This window comes from Atractosteus spatula, chromosome 5, assembly GCF_055471065.1.
Source record: "Atractosteus spatula isolate fAtrSpa1 chromosome 5, fAtrSpa1.hap1, whole genome shotgun sequence".
In the NCBI taxonomy this organism is placed as follows: Eukaryota; Metazoa; Chordata; class Actinopteri; order Semionotiformes; family Lepisosteidae; genus Atractosteus; species Atractosteus spatula.
In genome coordinates this window covers 398,608-412,234 of record NC_142710.1, presented here as the reverse complement: position 1 = coordinate 412,234, position 13,627 = coordinate 398,608, and the positions used below count along the sequence as shown (strand labels likewise).

The following is a 13,627-nucleotide window of genomic DNA, read 5'->3' as shown; positions in this document are numbered from 1 at the left end:
TTAATGTACTGGAGTGTCCAGTCAGTGTGTCTGTATGAACCCCTTTTCTCTGTTGCCCTATTAGGCAAATTGTCAGTATTAACCACAATCCCGCTAAGTGCAGTATTAATTTACTTCTATGTAATCTAAAGCGTTTTGAAATGAGTGCTTCTAAAGGCGCTATAAGGTACGTTTCAGACTTTCCCTGTCTTAGATTACCCGCCTGCGTGTGATTGAAAAAACTACATTTCCCTCCATGCACCGCTCGGCCCTGCGTCCTCAGGAAGTCGAGTGGCGTCTGTCGTTTTTCCGCTCTTGTCAGTTGGCGCGAGTTCCGCGTTTGCCGGTGCTGGTCAGCGGTCCGTCGCGCCGGCTGGCTTTGTCGTGCGCGCTGTCCGTGAAGTCCGGGGACGCGCATCGTGGGCGATGACCATGGCGAGACCGGGGGCTGAGCGGCCGGGCGGAGGTGAGCCCCGTGTCCGACCGCCGTTGTGTGCGGAGGAGAGGCGACTTGACACTCGGCGTGTGCAGCTGCGGACTGCGGACTCATAGGGGCGATTGGATCAGTGTTGATTGATAGGTGATTGATGATCGATTAGTGGGCTCCTAGATCGGCGGTCAGTGGTCAGCAGGCGAGTCACGGGTGGTCCGCGCCGGGCTGATAATGAGTCTGATCCACGCCTGGACTCTTGATTCTTGTCCACTCGTGTCGGGAAGGTTGTGTGTCAATCTCGCCTTCTGTGTCTGTCCTGTCTGTGTGTGTATGTGTCAGTCCGTTTTCAGTTTGACACAGTCCTGAGTGGACACTGTGTGGACGAGTTCAGGGTACGTGTGGGTTCTGTAATAGGGTCTTGAGTGGACGCTGTGTGGACGAGTTCAGGCTCCGTGTGGGTTCTGTGACAGTCCTGAGTGGACGCCGTGTGGACTAGCTGACGGTCAGTGTGGAGGGTGTGACAGTCCTGAGTGGACGCCGTGTGGACTAGCTGACGGTCAGTGTGGACTCTGGCCCTTTTCCCCAGGTCACTCCCCCCCTGTGGACGCTCTGTGGCTGCTGGCTCCGCCCCTCCGGCTGGTCTGTGCGACTGTGTGGGACGTGGTCCGTCGCCGGGACCTGGTGCATTATGGGAAGGTGCTGGAGTTCCTGGAGACAGTGAGCAACGCAGTGCCTGAGATACTGACCTACAGACACATGGCCAAGCTGACCCTGGGGCTGAGAGCCAAGGTACTGACTGGACACTCCAGTACATTAACACTGCACTGAGAGAGAGGGGTTCATACAGACACACTGACTGGACACTCCAGTACATTAACACTGCACTGAGAGAGGGGGGTTAATACAGACACACTGACTGGACACTCCAGTACATTAACACTGCACTGAGAGAGAGGGGTTCATGCAGACACACTGACTGGACACTCCAGTACATTAACACTGCACTGAGAGAGAGGGGTTAATACAGACACACTGACTGGCTGGACACTCCAGTACATTAACACTGCACTGAGAGAGAGGGGTTCATACAGACACACTGACTGACTGGACACTCCAGTACATTAACACTGCACTGAGAGAGAGGGGTTCATACAGACACACTGACTGGACACTCCAGTACATTAACACTGCACTGAGAGAGAGGGGTTCATACAGACACACTGACTGGACACTCCAGTACATTAACACTGCACTGAGAGAGAGGGGTTCATACAGACACACTGACTGACTGGACACTCCAGTACATTAACACTGCACTGAGAGAGAGGGGTTCATACAGACACACTGACTGACTGGACACTCCAGTACATTAACACTGCACTGAGAGAGAGGGGTTCATACAGACACACTGACTGACTGGACACTCCAGTACATTAACACTACACTGAGAGAGAGGGGTTCATACAGACACACTGACTGGACACTCCAGTACATTAACACTGCACTGAGAGAGAGGGGTTCATACAGACACACTGACTGGACACTCCAGTACATTAACACTGCACTGAGAGAGAGGGGTTCATACAGACACACTGACTGGACACTCCAGTACATTAACACTGCACTGAGAGAGAGGGGTTCATACAGACACACTGACTGACTGGACACTCCAGTACATTAACACTGCACTGAGAGAGAGAGGTTCATACAGACACACTGACTGACTGGACACTCCAGTACATTAACACTGCACTGAGAGAGAGGGGTTCATACAGACACACTGACTGGACACTCCAGTACATTAACACTGCACTGAGAGAGAGGGGTTCATACAGACACACTGACTGACTAGACACTCCAGTACATTAACACTACACTGAGAGAGAGGGGTTCATACAGACACACTGACTGGACACTCCAGTACATTAACACTGCACTGAGAGAGAGGGGTTCATACAGACACACTGACTGGACACTCCAGTACATTAACACTGCACTGAGAGAGAGGGGTTCATACAGACACACTGACTGACTGGACACTCCAGTACATTAACACTGCACTGAGAGAGAGGGGTTCATACAGACACACTGACTGGACACTCCAGTACATTAACACTGCACTGAGAGAGAGGGGTTCATACAGACACACTGACTGACTGGACACTCCAGTACATTAACACTGCACTGAGAGAGAGGGGTTCATACAGACACACTGACTGACTGGACACTCCAGTACATTAACACTGCACTGAGAGAGAGGGGTTCATACAGACACACTGACTGACTGGACACTCCAGTACATTAACACTGCACTGAGAGAGAGGGGTTCATACAGACACACTGACTGACTGGACACTCCAGTACATTAACACTGCACTGAGAGAGAGGGGTTCATACAGACACACTGACTGACTGGACACTCCAGTACATTAACACTGCACTGAGAGAGAGGGGTTCATACAGACACACTGACTGGACACTACAGTACATTAACACTGCACTGAGAGAGAGGGGTCCATACAGACACACTGACTGACTGGACACTCCAGTACATTAACACTGCACTGAGAGAGAGGGGTTCATACAGACACACTGACTGACTGGATACTATTTTTTGGTCCAAAAGTAACTTAACAGTGGGGAAAAATGATTTTTTATCTTATTTTTAGATGATACTGGGGATGTTGGTCAAGCAGTTTTCTCCAGATGTCATTTCAGCTGAGCTCGAAAAAGTTGTCCCTCCGAACATTCTACGACCTTCTAGAGCAGTGAGTACGGTTTTATTTTAATTACCCATCTGATTGTATTAATCACTAATCAAGATCACAGTCCAGTCAGTCCAGTCCAGCCTGGAGTGTCTCACACTGCTCTGTCAGTGTCAATGAGTCTGATTATAATCTCAGTAAATCACTAATCAAGATCACAGTCCAGTCAGTCCAGTCCAGCCTGGAGAGTCTCACACTGCTCTGTCAGTGTCAGTGGAGTCTGATTATAATCTCAGTTAATCACTAATCAAGATCACAGTCCAGTCAGTCCAGTCCAGCCTGGAGTGTCTCACACTGCTCTGTCAGTGTCAGTGGAGTCTGATTATAATCTCAGTTAATCACTAATCAAGATCACAGTCCAATCAGTCCAGTCCAGCCTGGAGTGTCTCACACTGCTCTGTCAGTGTCAGTGGAGTCTGATTATAATCTCAGTTAATCACTAATCAAGATCACAGTCCAGTCAGTCCAGTCCAGCCTGGAGAGTCTCACACTGCTCTGTCAGTGTCAGTGGAGTCTGATTATAATCTCAGTTAATCACTAATCAAGATCACAGTCCAGTCAGTCCAGTCCAGCCTGGAGAGTCTCACACTGCTCTGTCAGTGTCAGTGGAGTCTGATTATAATCTCAGTTAATCACTAATCAAGATCACAGTCCAGTCAGTCCAGTCCAGCCTGGAGAGTCTCACACTGCTCTGTCAGTGTCAGTGGAGTCTGATTATAATCTCAGTTAATAACTAATCAAGATCACAGTCCAGTCAGTCCAGTCCAGCCTGGAGTGTCTCACACTGCTCTGTCAGTGTCAGTGGAGTCTGATTATAATCTCAGTTAGTCACTAATCAAGATCACAGTCCAGTCAGTCCAGTCCAGCCTGGAGTGTCTCACACTGCTCTGTCAGTGTCAGTGGAGTCTGATTATAATCTCAGTTAATAACTAATCAAGATCACAGTCCAGTCAGTCCAGTCCAGCCTGGAGTGTCTCACACTGCTCTGTCAGTGTCAGTGGAGTCTGATTATAATCTCAGTTAGTCACTAATCAAGATCACAGTCCAGTCAGTCCAGTCCAGCCTGGAGAGTCTCACACTGCTCTGTCAGTGTCAGTGGAGTCTGATTATAATCTCAGTTAATCACTAATCAAGATCACAGTCCAGTCAGTCCAGTCCAGCCTGGAGAGTCTCACACTGCTCTGTCAGTGTCAGTGGAGTCTGATTATAATCTCAGTTAATCACTAATCAAGATCACAGTCCAGTCAGTCCAGTCCAGCCTGGAGAGTCACACTGCTCTGTCAAGTGTCAGTAGGAGTTTTAATTTTTTTTTCTTTTCAGATGAAAACGAAGGATGACAGGAAAGTTCGGGAATCAGCTGAAAATTTCCAGAAACTGATACGTTACCTGCTTAAAGATCCAGAGTTACTGAACGTTTTCATTAAGGTGAGGAGGAGGTCATTTGTGAAATTGATGTTTGTGTTTAATTTGTTGTTCTGAAAACCAGGCTTCTCTCTTCTGAGCTGTTTTTCTCTCTTCTCTCTCTTGTCCCTCTCTCCCTCTCCTTCCCTCTCTCCCCCTCTCTCTCCCCCTGTATCTCTGTGCTGGATTCTGCCAGAACCCAGTCTGTCTCTCCTGTGCGTGTGATTGTGCTCAGGGGTCAGTTTCTGGGCTTTTGTGCGCAGCAGTGTGGTCCGCTCCAGGTTTTACAGTGCGTCTCTGTGACCAGGAGAGCCCCAGTGTGGGGCAGTGTGGTCCGCTCCAGGTTTTACAGTGTGTCTCTGTGACCAGGAGAGTCCCAGTGTGGGGCAGTGTGGTCCGCTCCAGGTTTTACAGTGTGTCTCTGTGACCAGGAGAGTCCCAGTGTGGGGCAGTGTGGTCCGCTCCAGGTTGTACAGTGCGTCTCTGTGACCAGGAGAGTCCCAGTGTGGGGCAGTGTGGTCCGCTCCAGGTTGTACAGTGTGCTGTGTGTCTCTGTGACCAGGAGAGTCTCCCAGTGCAGTACGGAGACCAGTTTGACTTGGCGCTGGAGAAACTGGTGTGGGAGTTCGTTATCCGACTGGACGAGCTGCTACCCATCCCTGACCTGAGCCAGGTACTGAGAGAGATACCGAGGTACACAGAGTGAGAAACTGGGGTGCAGAGAGAGAGAGGAGGGGTACAGAGATACAGGGGTGCAGAAAGAGAGGAGGGGTACAGAGATGCAGGGGTACACACAGAGAGAGGTGGGGTACTGGGACAGATACAGGGGTACACAGAGAGAGAGGAGGGGTACAGAGATATAGGGGTACACAGAGAGAGAGAGGATGGGTACAGAAAGAGATACAGGGGTACACACAGAGAGAGAGAGGAGGGGTACACACAGAGAGAGATACAGGGGTACACACAGAGAGAGAGAGGAGGGGTACACACAGAGAGAGATACAGGGGTACACACACAGAGAGAGGAGGGGTACAGAGAGAGATACAGGGGTACACACACAGAGAGAGAGGAGGGGTACAGAGAGAGATACAGGGGTACACACACAGAGAGAGAGGAGGGGTACAGAGAGAGATACAGGGGTACACACACAGAGAGAGAGGAGGGGTACAGAGAGAGATACAGGGGTACACACAGAGAGAGGAGGGGTACAGTGGGACAGAGACACAGAGAGGGGTCAGTCTGAATAAAGGGCCTGTGTCAAGCATCAGGCACACTCTTATATTCCTGTATTCCTCCTTCCAGGCAGTCAGAATGTATTAACACCCCTGTCTCTCCAGACTGTCAAGTTGCTCAGTGCTGCCGCCTCTGGATTGGAGGACCCACTGCACCTGCCAGAGCCAGAACTCCTGCAGAACCTCCTTCAGCACCACAGACCACTGGAACACCTGGATCAGGGTACTGTCTCTCTCTCAGTGCAGTGTTAATGTACTGGAGTGTCCAGTCAGTGTGTCTGTATGAACCCCTCTCTCTCAGTGCAGTGTTAATGTACTGGAGTGTCCAGTCAGTCAGTGTGTCTGTATGAACCCCTCTCTCTCAGTGCAGTGTTAATGTACTGGAGTGTCCAGTCAGTCAGTGTGTCTGTATGAACCCCTCTCTCTCAGTGCAGTGTTAATGTACTGGAGTGTCCAGTCAGTCAGTGTGTCTGTATGAACCCCTCTCTCTCAGTGCAGTGTTAATGTACTGGAGTGTCCAGTCAGTCAGTGTGTCTGTATGAACCCCTCTCTCTCAGTGCAGTGTTAATGTACTGGAGTGTCCAGTCAGTCAGTGTGTCTGTATGAACCCCTCTCTCTCAGTGCAGTGTTAATGTACTGGAGTGTCCAGTCAGTCAGTGTGTCTGTATGAACCCCTCTCTCTCAGTGCAGTGTTAATGTACTAGAGTGTCCAGTCAGTCAGTGTGTCTGTATGAACCCCTCTCTCTCAGTGCAGTGTTAACGTACTGGAGTGTCCAGTCAGTCAGTGTGTCTGTATGAACCCCTCTCTCTCAGTGCAGTGTTAACGTACTGGAGTGTCCAGTCAGTGTGTCTGTATGAACCCCTCTCTCTCAGTGCAGTGTTAACGTACTGGAGTGTCCAGTCAGTCAGTGTGTCTGTATGAACCCCTCTCTCTCAGTGCAGTGTTAACGTACTGGAGTGTCCAGTCAGTGTGTCTGTATGAACCCCTCTCTCTCTCTCTGTCTCCAGGTGTCTCTGTGCTCTCAGTGTCCTGTGGCGACTGCATCCTCTCCTCTCTGTCCTCTGCTGTCCAGCTGCAGGACACAGTCCACCTAGCAGGACGTGACCCAGCCTTGAGGATGACCCTCAGCCCCTCCTCTGACTGGACAGGAGTGAGGCAGAGAGGAGCCAGGAGAGAGAGACGCAGTAGGGGGACGTGCAGGGTGACAGGGGGGCGGACAGACGGAGGGAGAGAGGAGGAGGAGGAGGGAGGAGGAAGAGGAAGAGGGACGATGAAGGGTCAGTCTATCCCAGCAGGAGCGAGGAGCACGGAGGAAGAGGAGGGAGGAGGGAGAGGGACGATGAAGGGTCAGTCTATCCCAGCAGGAGAGAGGAGAAAGGAGGAAGAGGAGGGAGGAGGGAGAGGGAAGATGAAGGGCGGGTCTGGTCTAGCAGGAGCGAGGACCGAGGAGGAAGAGAAGGGAGGAGGAAGAGGGACGATGAAGGGTCAGTCTGTCCCAGCAGGAGCGAGGAGAGAGGAGAAAGAGGAGGGAGGAGGAAGAGGGACGATGAAGGGTCAGTCTGTCCCAGCAGGAGCGAGGAGAGAGGAGGAAGAGGAGGGAGGAGGGAGAGGGACGATGAAGGGTCAGTCTATCCCAGCAGGAGCGAGGAGAGAGGAGGAAGAGGAGGGAGGAGGGAGAGGGACGATGAAGGGCGGGTCTATCCCAGCAGGAGCGAGGAGAGAGGAGGAAGAGGAGGGAGGAGGGAGAGGGACGATGAAGGGCGGGTCTATCCCAGCAGGAGCGAGGAGGGAGGAGGAAGAGGAGGGAGGAGGGAGAGGGACGATGAAGGGCGGGTCTATCCCAGCAGGAGCGAGGAGAGAGGAGGAGGAGGAGGAGCAGGAGGAGGGGCAGCAGGGGCCGGTGTCAGGAGGCGGCCGATCTCTGCCCTGCTGCGTCTTCTACCGGAGTCACCGGAGGGGGGCGGACTCCAGCTCCGGAAGAGGGGTCCCCCGGAGGGAGGGGGTGAGGGCGGCCGAGGAGTCCCTGGACTCCACGCCCCGGCCGCCGGTCACTTCCTGTCCGCGGAGCAGGGAGCTGAGAGTCCTGATTCGCCGGCTGAGCTTCCCGGACCCACCCCTCTGCCCGGTACCCGCAACATCACTTCCTCTTCCTGTTCCCCTGGCTGGGCCGACGGACAGCCCCATCTGCGGCGCCGTGACCCGGAAGCGGAAGCTGAGCTCTGAGCGCATGACCCCTGACAACCGCTGGCCAGAGGCGCTATCGTCATCGGGAGAGAAAGAGTGAGACACACGCAGAGTCACACACACTCCTGAGACACACACGCAGGGTCACACACACCCCTGAGACACACAGACAGGGTCACACACACTCCTGAGACACACAGACAGGGTCACAGACACTCCTGAGACACACGCGCCAGGTCACACACACTCCTGAGACACACACGCAGTCACACACACTCCTGAGACACACAGACAGGGTCACACACACTCCTGAGACACACGCGCCGGGTCACACACACTCCTGAGACACACATGCAGGGTCACACGCACTCCTGAGACACACGCGCCGGGTCACAGACACTCCTGAGACACACGCGCCAGGTCACACACACTCCTGAGACACACACGCAGTCACACACACTCCTGAGACACACACGCAGAGTCACACGCACTCCTGAGACACACAGACAGGGTCACACACACTCCTGAGACACACGCGCCGGGTCACACACACTCCTGAGACACACATGCAGGGTCACACGCACTCCTGAGACACACGCGCCGGGTCACACGCACTCCTGAGACACACGCGCAGGGTCACACGCACTCCTGAGACACACGCGCAGGGTCACACGCACTCCTGAGACACACAGGCAGGGTCACACGCACTCCTGAGACACACAGGCAGGGTCACACGCACTCCTGAGACACACACGCAGGGTCACACGCACTCCTGAGACACACGCGCTGGGTCTCACACACTCCTGAGACACGCGCAGAGTCACACACACTCCTGAGACACACACACCCAGGGAAACTAGGTATCTTGCTGAAACATCACCTCCAGGTGTAAGTAGTGTACACAATACTGGAGACACAAACGTTCTTTCATTATTTGTAATGATTGTGACTTCGACCCCACGCATTCTTTTTAATATTGCAGGAACCGTGCTGGTCTCTCCAGAACCAGAACTGCTTCTCCTGTTATTTCCCCTGTGAAACGTCATGCAGGTGAAGAAAGCTTCTTACTAACTCAGTGCAGTGTTAATGTACTGGAGTGTCCAGTCAGTGTGTCTGTATGAACCCCTCTCTCTCAGTGCAGTGTTAATGTACTGGAGTGTCCAGTCAGTCAGTGTGTCTGTATGAACCCCTCTCTCTCAGTGCAGTGTTAATGTACTGGAGTGTCCAGTCAGTCAGTGTGTCTGTATGAACCCCTCTCTCTCAGTGCAGTGTTAATGTACTGGAGTGTCCAGTCAGTCAGTGTGTGTGTATGAACCCCTCTCTCTCAGTGCAGTGTTAATGTACTGGAGTGTCCAGTCAGTCAGTGTGTCTGTATTAACCCCTCTCTCTCAGTGCAGTGTTAATGTACTGGAGTGTCCAGTCAGTCAGTGTGTCTGTATGAACCCCTCTCTCTCAGTGCACTGTTAATGTACTGGAGTGTCCAGTCAGTCAGTGTGTCTGTATTAACCCCTCTCTCTCAGTGCAGTGTTAATGTACTGGAGTGTCCAGTCAGTGTGTCTGTATGAACCCCTCTCTCTCAGTGCAGTGTTAATGTACTGGAGTGTCCAGTCAGTCAGTGTGTCTGTATGAACCCCTCTCTCTCAGTGCAGTGTTAATGTACTGGAGTGTCCAGTCAGTGTGTCTGTATGAACCCCTCTCTCTCAGTGCAGTGTTAATGTACTGGAGTGTCCAGTCAGTCAGTGTGTCTGTATGAACCCCTCTCTATCCTTGCAGACGGATCTTTGCTTTCTCCAGAAGCAAATGATGAGATTATTCTGGATTCTGAGGATGAAGACACACGAAATTTTAAAGGACGAGTAAGTGTCTGACTGGACTGTGATCTTGATTAGTGATTAACTGAGATTATAATCAGACTCCACTGACACTGACAGAGCAGTGTGAGACACTCTAGGCTGGACTGGACTGACTGGACTGTGATCTTGATCAGTTACTAACTGAGATTATAATCAGACTCCACTGACAGAGCAGTGTGAGACACTCTAGGCTGGACTGGACTGACTGGACTGTGATCTTGATCAGTTACTAACTGAGATTATAATCAGACTCCACTGACAGAGCAGTGTGAGACACTCCAGGCTGGACTGGACTGACTGGACTGTGATCTTGATTAGTGATTAACTGAGATTATAATCAGACTCCACTGACACTGACAGAGCAGCGTGAGACACTCCAGGCTGGGCTGGACTGACTGGACTGTGATCTTGATTAGTGATTAACTGAGATTATAATCAGACTCCACTGACACTGACAGAGCAGTGTGAGACTCTCCAGGCTGGACAGGACTGACTGGACTGTGATCTTGATTAGTGATTAACTGAGATTATAATCAGACTGATTGACACTGACAGAGCAGTGTGAGACACTCCAGGCTGGACTGGACTGACTGGACTGTGATCTTGATCAGTTACTAACTGAGATTATAATCAGACTCCACTGACACTGACAGAGCAGTGTGAGACACTCCAGGCTGGACTGGACTGACTGGACTGTGATCTTGATTAGTGATTAACTGAGATTATAATCAGACTCCACTGACACTGACAGAGCAGTGTGAGACTCTCCAGGCTGGACTGGACTGACTGGACTGTGATCTTGATTAGTGATTAACTGAGATTATAATCAGACTCATTGACACTGACAGAGCAGTGTGAGACTCTCCAGGCTGGACTGGACTGACTGGACTGTGATCTTGATTAGTGATTAACTGAGATTATAATCAGACTCCACTGACACTGACAGAGCAGTGTGAGACTCTCCAGGCTGGACTGGACTGACTGGACTGTGATCTTGATCAGTTACTAACTGGGATTATAATCTGACGTTTGTCTCTCTGCGTCTCCTTCAGTTGTTCTTGAAGAAGTACTACAGGACCAAGTACAACACCTTCATCCCGACCCTCAGGGAGTTCCTGCGGCCCAGTCGGACCAGAACCAGGAAGCGCTGAGTTACAGTCACTGCCCAGTTACAGCTTTTCATGTCCTCCAGGCAGTGAGAGTCAGTGGTACATGTGTTATCAGTGTATTTATACCTAATAGTTTATTTTTAAGTTATGTTCATATATTAAGGCTCACTGTAGATCAGACTTCACACACAGCATGTGTCTTGTGTGTCAGTGTGTCGGGACAGTGCAGCTGTGTCACACTGTAGTGTGTCAGTGTGTCAGGACAGTACAGCTGTATCTGTCTGCAGTGTGTCAGTGTGTCGGGACAGTGCAGCTGTGTCACTGCAGTGTGTCAGTGTGTTGGGACAGTGCAGCTGTGTCACTGCAGTGTGTCAGTGTGTCGGGACAGTGCAGCTGTATCTGTCTGCAGTGTGTCAGTGTGTCGGGACAGTGCAGCTGTATCTGTCTGCAGTGTGTAGGGACAGCTGTGTCACTGCAGTGTGTCAGTGTGTCGGGACAGTGCAGCTGTATCTGTCTGCAGTGTGTAGGGACAGTGCAGCTGTGTCACTGCAGTGTGTCAGTGTGTCGGGACAGTGCAGCTGTATCTGTCTGCAGTGTGTCAGTGTGTCGGGACAGTGCAGGTGTATCTGTCTGCAGTGTGTCAGTGTGTCGGGACAGTGCAGCTGTGTCACTGCAGTGTGTCAGTGTGTCGGGACAGTGCAGCTGTGTCACTGCAGTGTGTCAGTGTGTCGGGACAGTGCAGCTGTGTCACTGCAGTGTGTCAGTGTGTCGGGACAGTGCAGCTGTATCTGTCTGCAGTGTGTCAGTGTGTCGGGACAGTGCAGCTGTGTCACTGCAGTGTGTCAGTGTGTCGGGACAGTGCAGCTGTATCTGTCTGCAGTGTGTCAGTGTGTCGGGACAGTGCAGCTGTGTCACTGCAGTGTGTCAGTGTGTCGGGACAGTGCAGCTGTGTCACTGCAGTGTGTCAGTGTGTCGGGACAGTGCAGCTGTATCTGTCTGCAGTGTGTCAGTGTGTTGGGACAGTGCAGCTGTGTCACTGCAGTGCGTCAGTGTGTCGGGACAGTGCAGCTGTATCTGTCTGCAGTGTGTCAGTGTGTTGGGACAGTGCAGCTGTGTCACTGCAGTGCGTCAGTGTGTCGGGACAGTGCAGCTGTATCTGTCTGCAGTGTGTCAGTGTGTCGGGACAGTGCAGCTGTGTCACTGCAGTGTGTCAGTGTGTTGGGACAGTGCAGCTGTATCTGTCTGCAGTGTGTCAGTGTGTCGGGACAGTGCAGCTGTATCTGTCTGCAGTGTGTCAGTGTGTTGGGACAGTGCAGCTGTGTCACTGCAGTGCATCAGTGTGTCGGGACAGTGCAGCTGTATCTGTCTGCAGTGTGTCAGTGTGTCGGGACAGTGCAGCTGTGTCACTGCAGTGTGTCAGTGTGTCGGGACAGTGCAGCTGTATCTGTCTGCAGTGTGTCAGTGTGTCGGGACAGTGCAGCTGTGTCACTGCAGTGTGTCAGTGTGTCGGGACAGTGCAGCTGTATCTGTCTGCAGTGTGTCAGTGTGTCGGGACAGTGCAGCTGTGTCACTGCAGTGTGTCAGTGTGTCGGGACAGTGCAGCTGTATCTGTCTGCAGTGTGTCAGTGTGTCGGGACAGTGCAGCTGTATCTGTCTGCAGTGTGTCAGTGTGTCGGGACAGTGCAGCTGTATCTGTCTGCAGTGTGTCAGTGTGTCGGGACAGTGCAGCTGTGTCACTGCAGTGTGTCAGTGTGTTGGGACAGTGCAGCTGTATCTGTCTGCAGTGTGTCAGTGTGTCGGGACAGTGCAGCTGTGTCACTGCAGTGTGTCAGTGTGTCGGGACAGTGCAGCTGTATCTGTCTGCAGTGTGTCAGTGTGTCGGGACAGTGCAGCTGTGTCACTGCAGTGTGTCAGTGTGTCGGGACAGTGCATCTGTATCTGTCTGCAGTGTGTCAGTGTGTTGGGACAGTGCAGCTGTGTCACTGCAGTGCGTCAGTGTGTCGGGACAGTGCAGCTGTATCTGTCTGCAGTGTGTCAGTGTGTCGGGACAGCGCAGCTGTGTCACTGCAGTGTGTCAGTGTGTTGGGACAGTGCAGCTGTGTCACTGCAGTGTGTCAGTGTGTCGGGACAGTGCAGCTGTATCTGTCTGCAGTGTGTCAGTGTGTCGGGACAGTGCAGCTGTGTCACTGCAGTGTGTCAGTGTGTTGGGACAGTGCAGCTGTGTCACTGCAGTGTGTCAGTGTGTCGGGACAGTGCAGCTGTATCTGTCTGCAGTGTGTCAGTGTGTTGGGACAGTGCAGCTGTGTCACTGCAGTGTGTCAGTGTGTCGGGACAGTGCAGCTGTATCTGTCTGCAGTGTGTCAGTGTGTTGGGACAGTGCAGCTGTGTCACTGCAGTGTGTCAGTGTGTCGGGACAGTGCAGCTGTATCTGTCTGCAGTGTGTCAGTGTGTCGGGACAGTGCAGCTGTGTCACTGCAGTGTGTCAGTGTGTCGGGACAGTGCAGCTGTATCTGTCTGCAGTGTGTCAGTGTGTCGGGACAGTGCAGCTGTGTCACTGCAGTGTGTCAGTGTGTCGGGACAGTGCAGCTGTATCTGTCTGCAGTGTGTCAGTGTGTTGGGACAGTGCAGCTGTGTCACTGCAGTGCGTCAGTGTGTCGGGACAGTGCAGCT

General features: G+C 52.2%; 1 protein-coding gene across 3 annotated transcripts; it reads left to right on the top strand.

The window, feature by feature from the left end:
* Positions 1 to 306: 306 nt before the first annotated feature.
* On the top strand, positions 307 to 12,718 carry tinf2 (TERF1 (TRF1)-interacting nuclear factor 2). Of its 3 annotated transcripts, none has more exons than XM_088916070.1 (10): positions 313 to 445; positions 999 to 1,201; positions 3,082 to 3,180; positions 4,498 to 4,602; positions 5,144 to 5,251; positions 5,916 to 6,033; positions 6,819 to 8,091; positions 8,978 to 9,045; positions 9,769 to 9,851; positions 10,901 to 12,718. In XM_088916070.1, exons 1-10 carry the CDS (start codon positions 406 to 408, stop codon positions 10,997 to 10,999), a joined length of 2,196 nt encoding a protein of 731 aa, XP_088772196.1. In that variant the 5' UTR covers positions 313 to 405; the 3' UTR covers positions 11,000 to 12,718. The 3 variants fall into 3 exon arrangements, with proteins under 3 accessions (XP_088772197.1, XP_088772196.1, XP_088772195.1); XM_088916069.1 differs by having other exon boundaries at positions 5,141 to 5,251; XM_088916071.1 differs by lacking the exon at positions 999 to 1,201 and having other exon boundaries at positions 307 to 445; positions 5,141 to 5,251.
* The last annotated feature ends 909 nt before the right edge of the window (positions 12,719 to 13,627 follow it).

Coding starts and splice junctions, on each gene's coding strand:
- tinf2 (XM_088916069.1), top strand. CDS start 406: ATGACCATGGCGAGACCGGGGGCTGAGCGGCCGGGCGGAG. Junction 5,252..5,915: donor CCATCCCTGACCTGAGCCAG/GTACTGAGAGAG, acceptor CTGTCTCTCCAG/ACTGTCAAGTTGCTCAGTGC. Junction 6,034..6,818: donor ACTGGAACACCTGGATCAGG/GTACTGTCTCTC, acceptor CTCTGTCTCCAG/GTGTCTCTGTGCTCTCAGTG.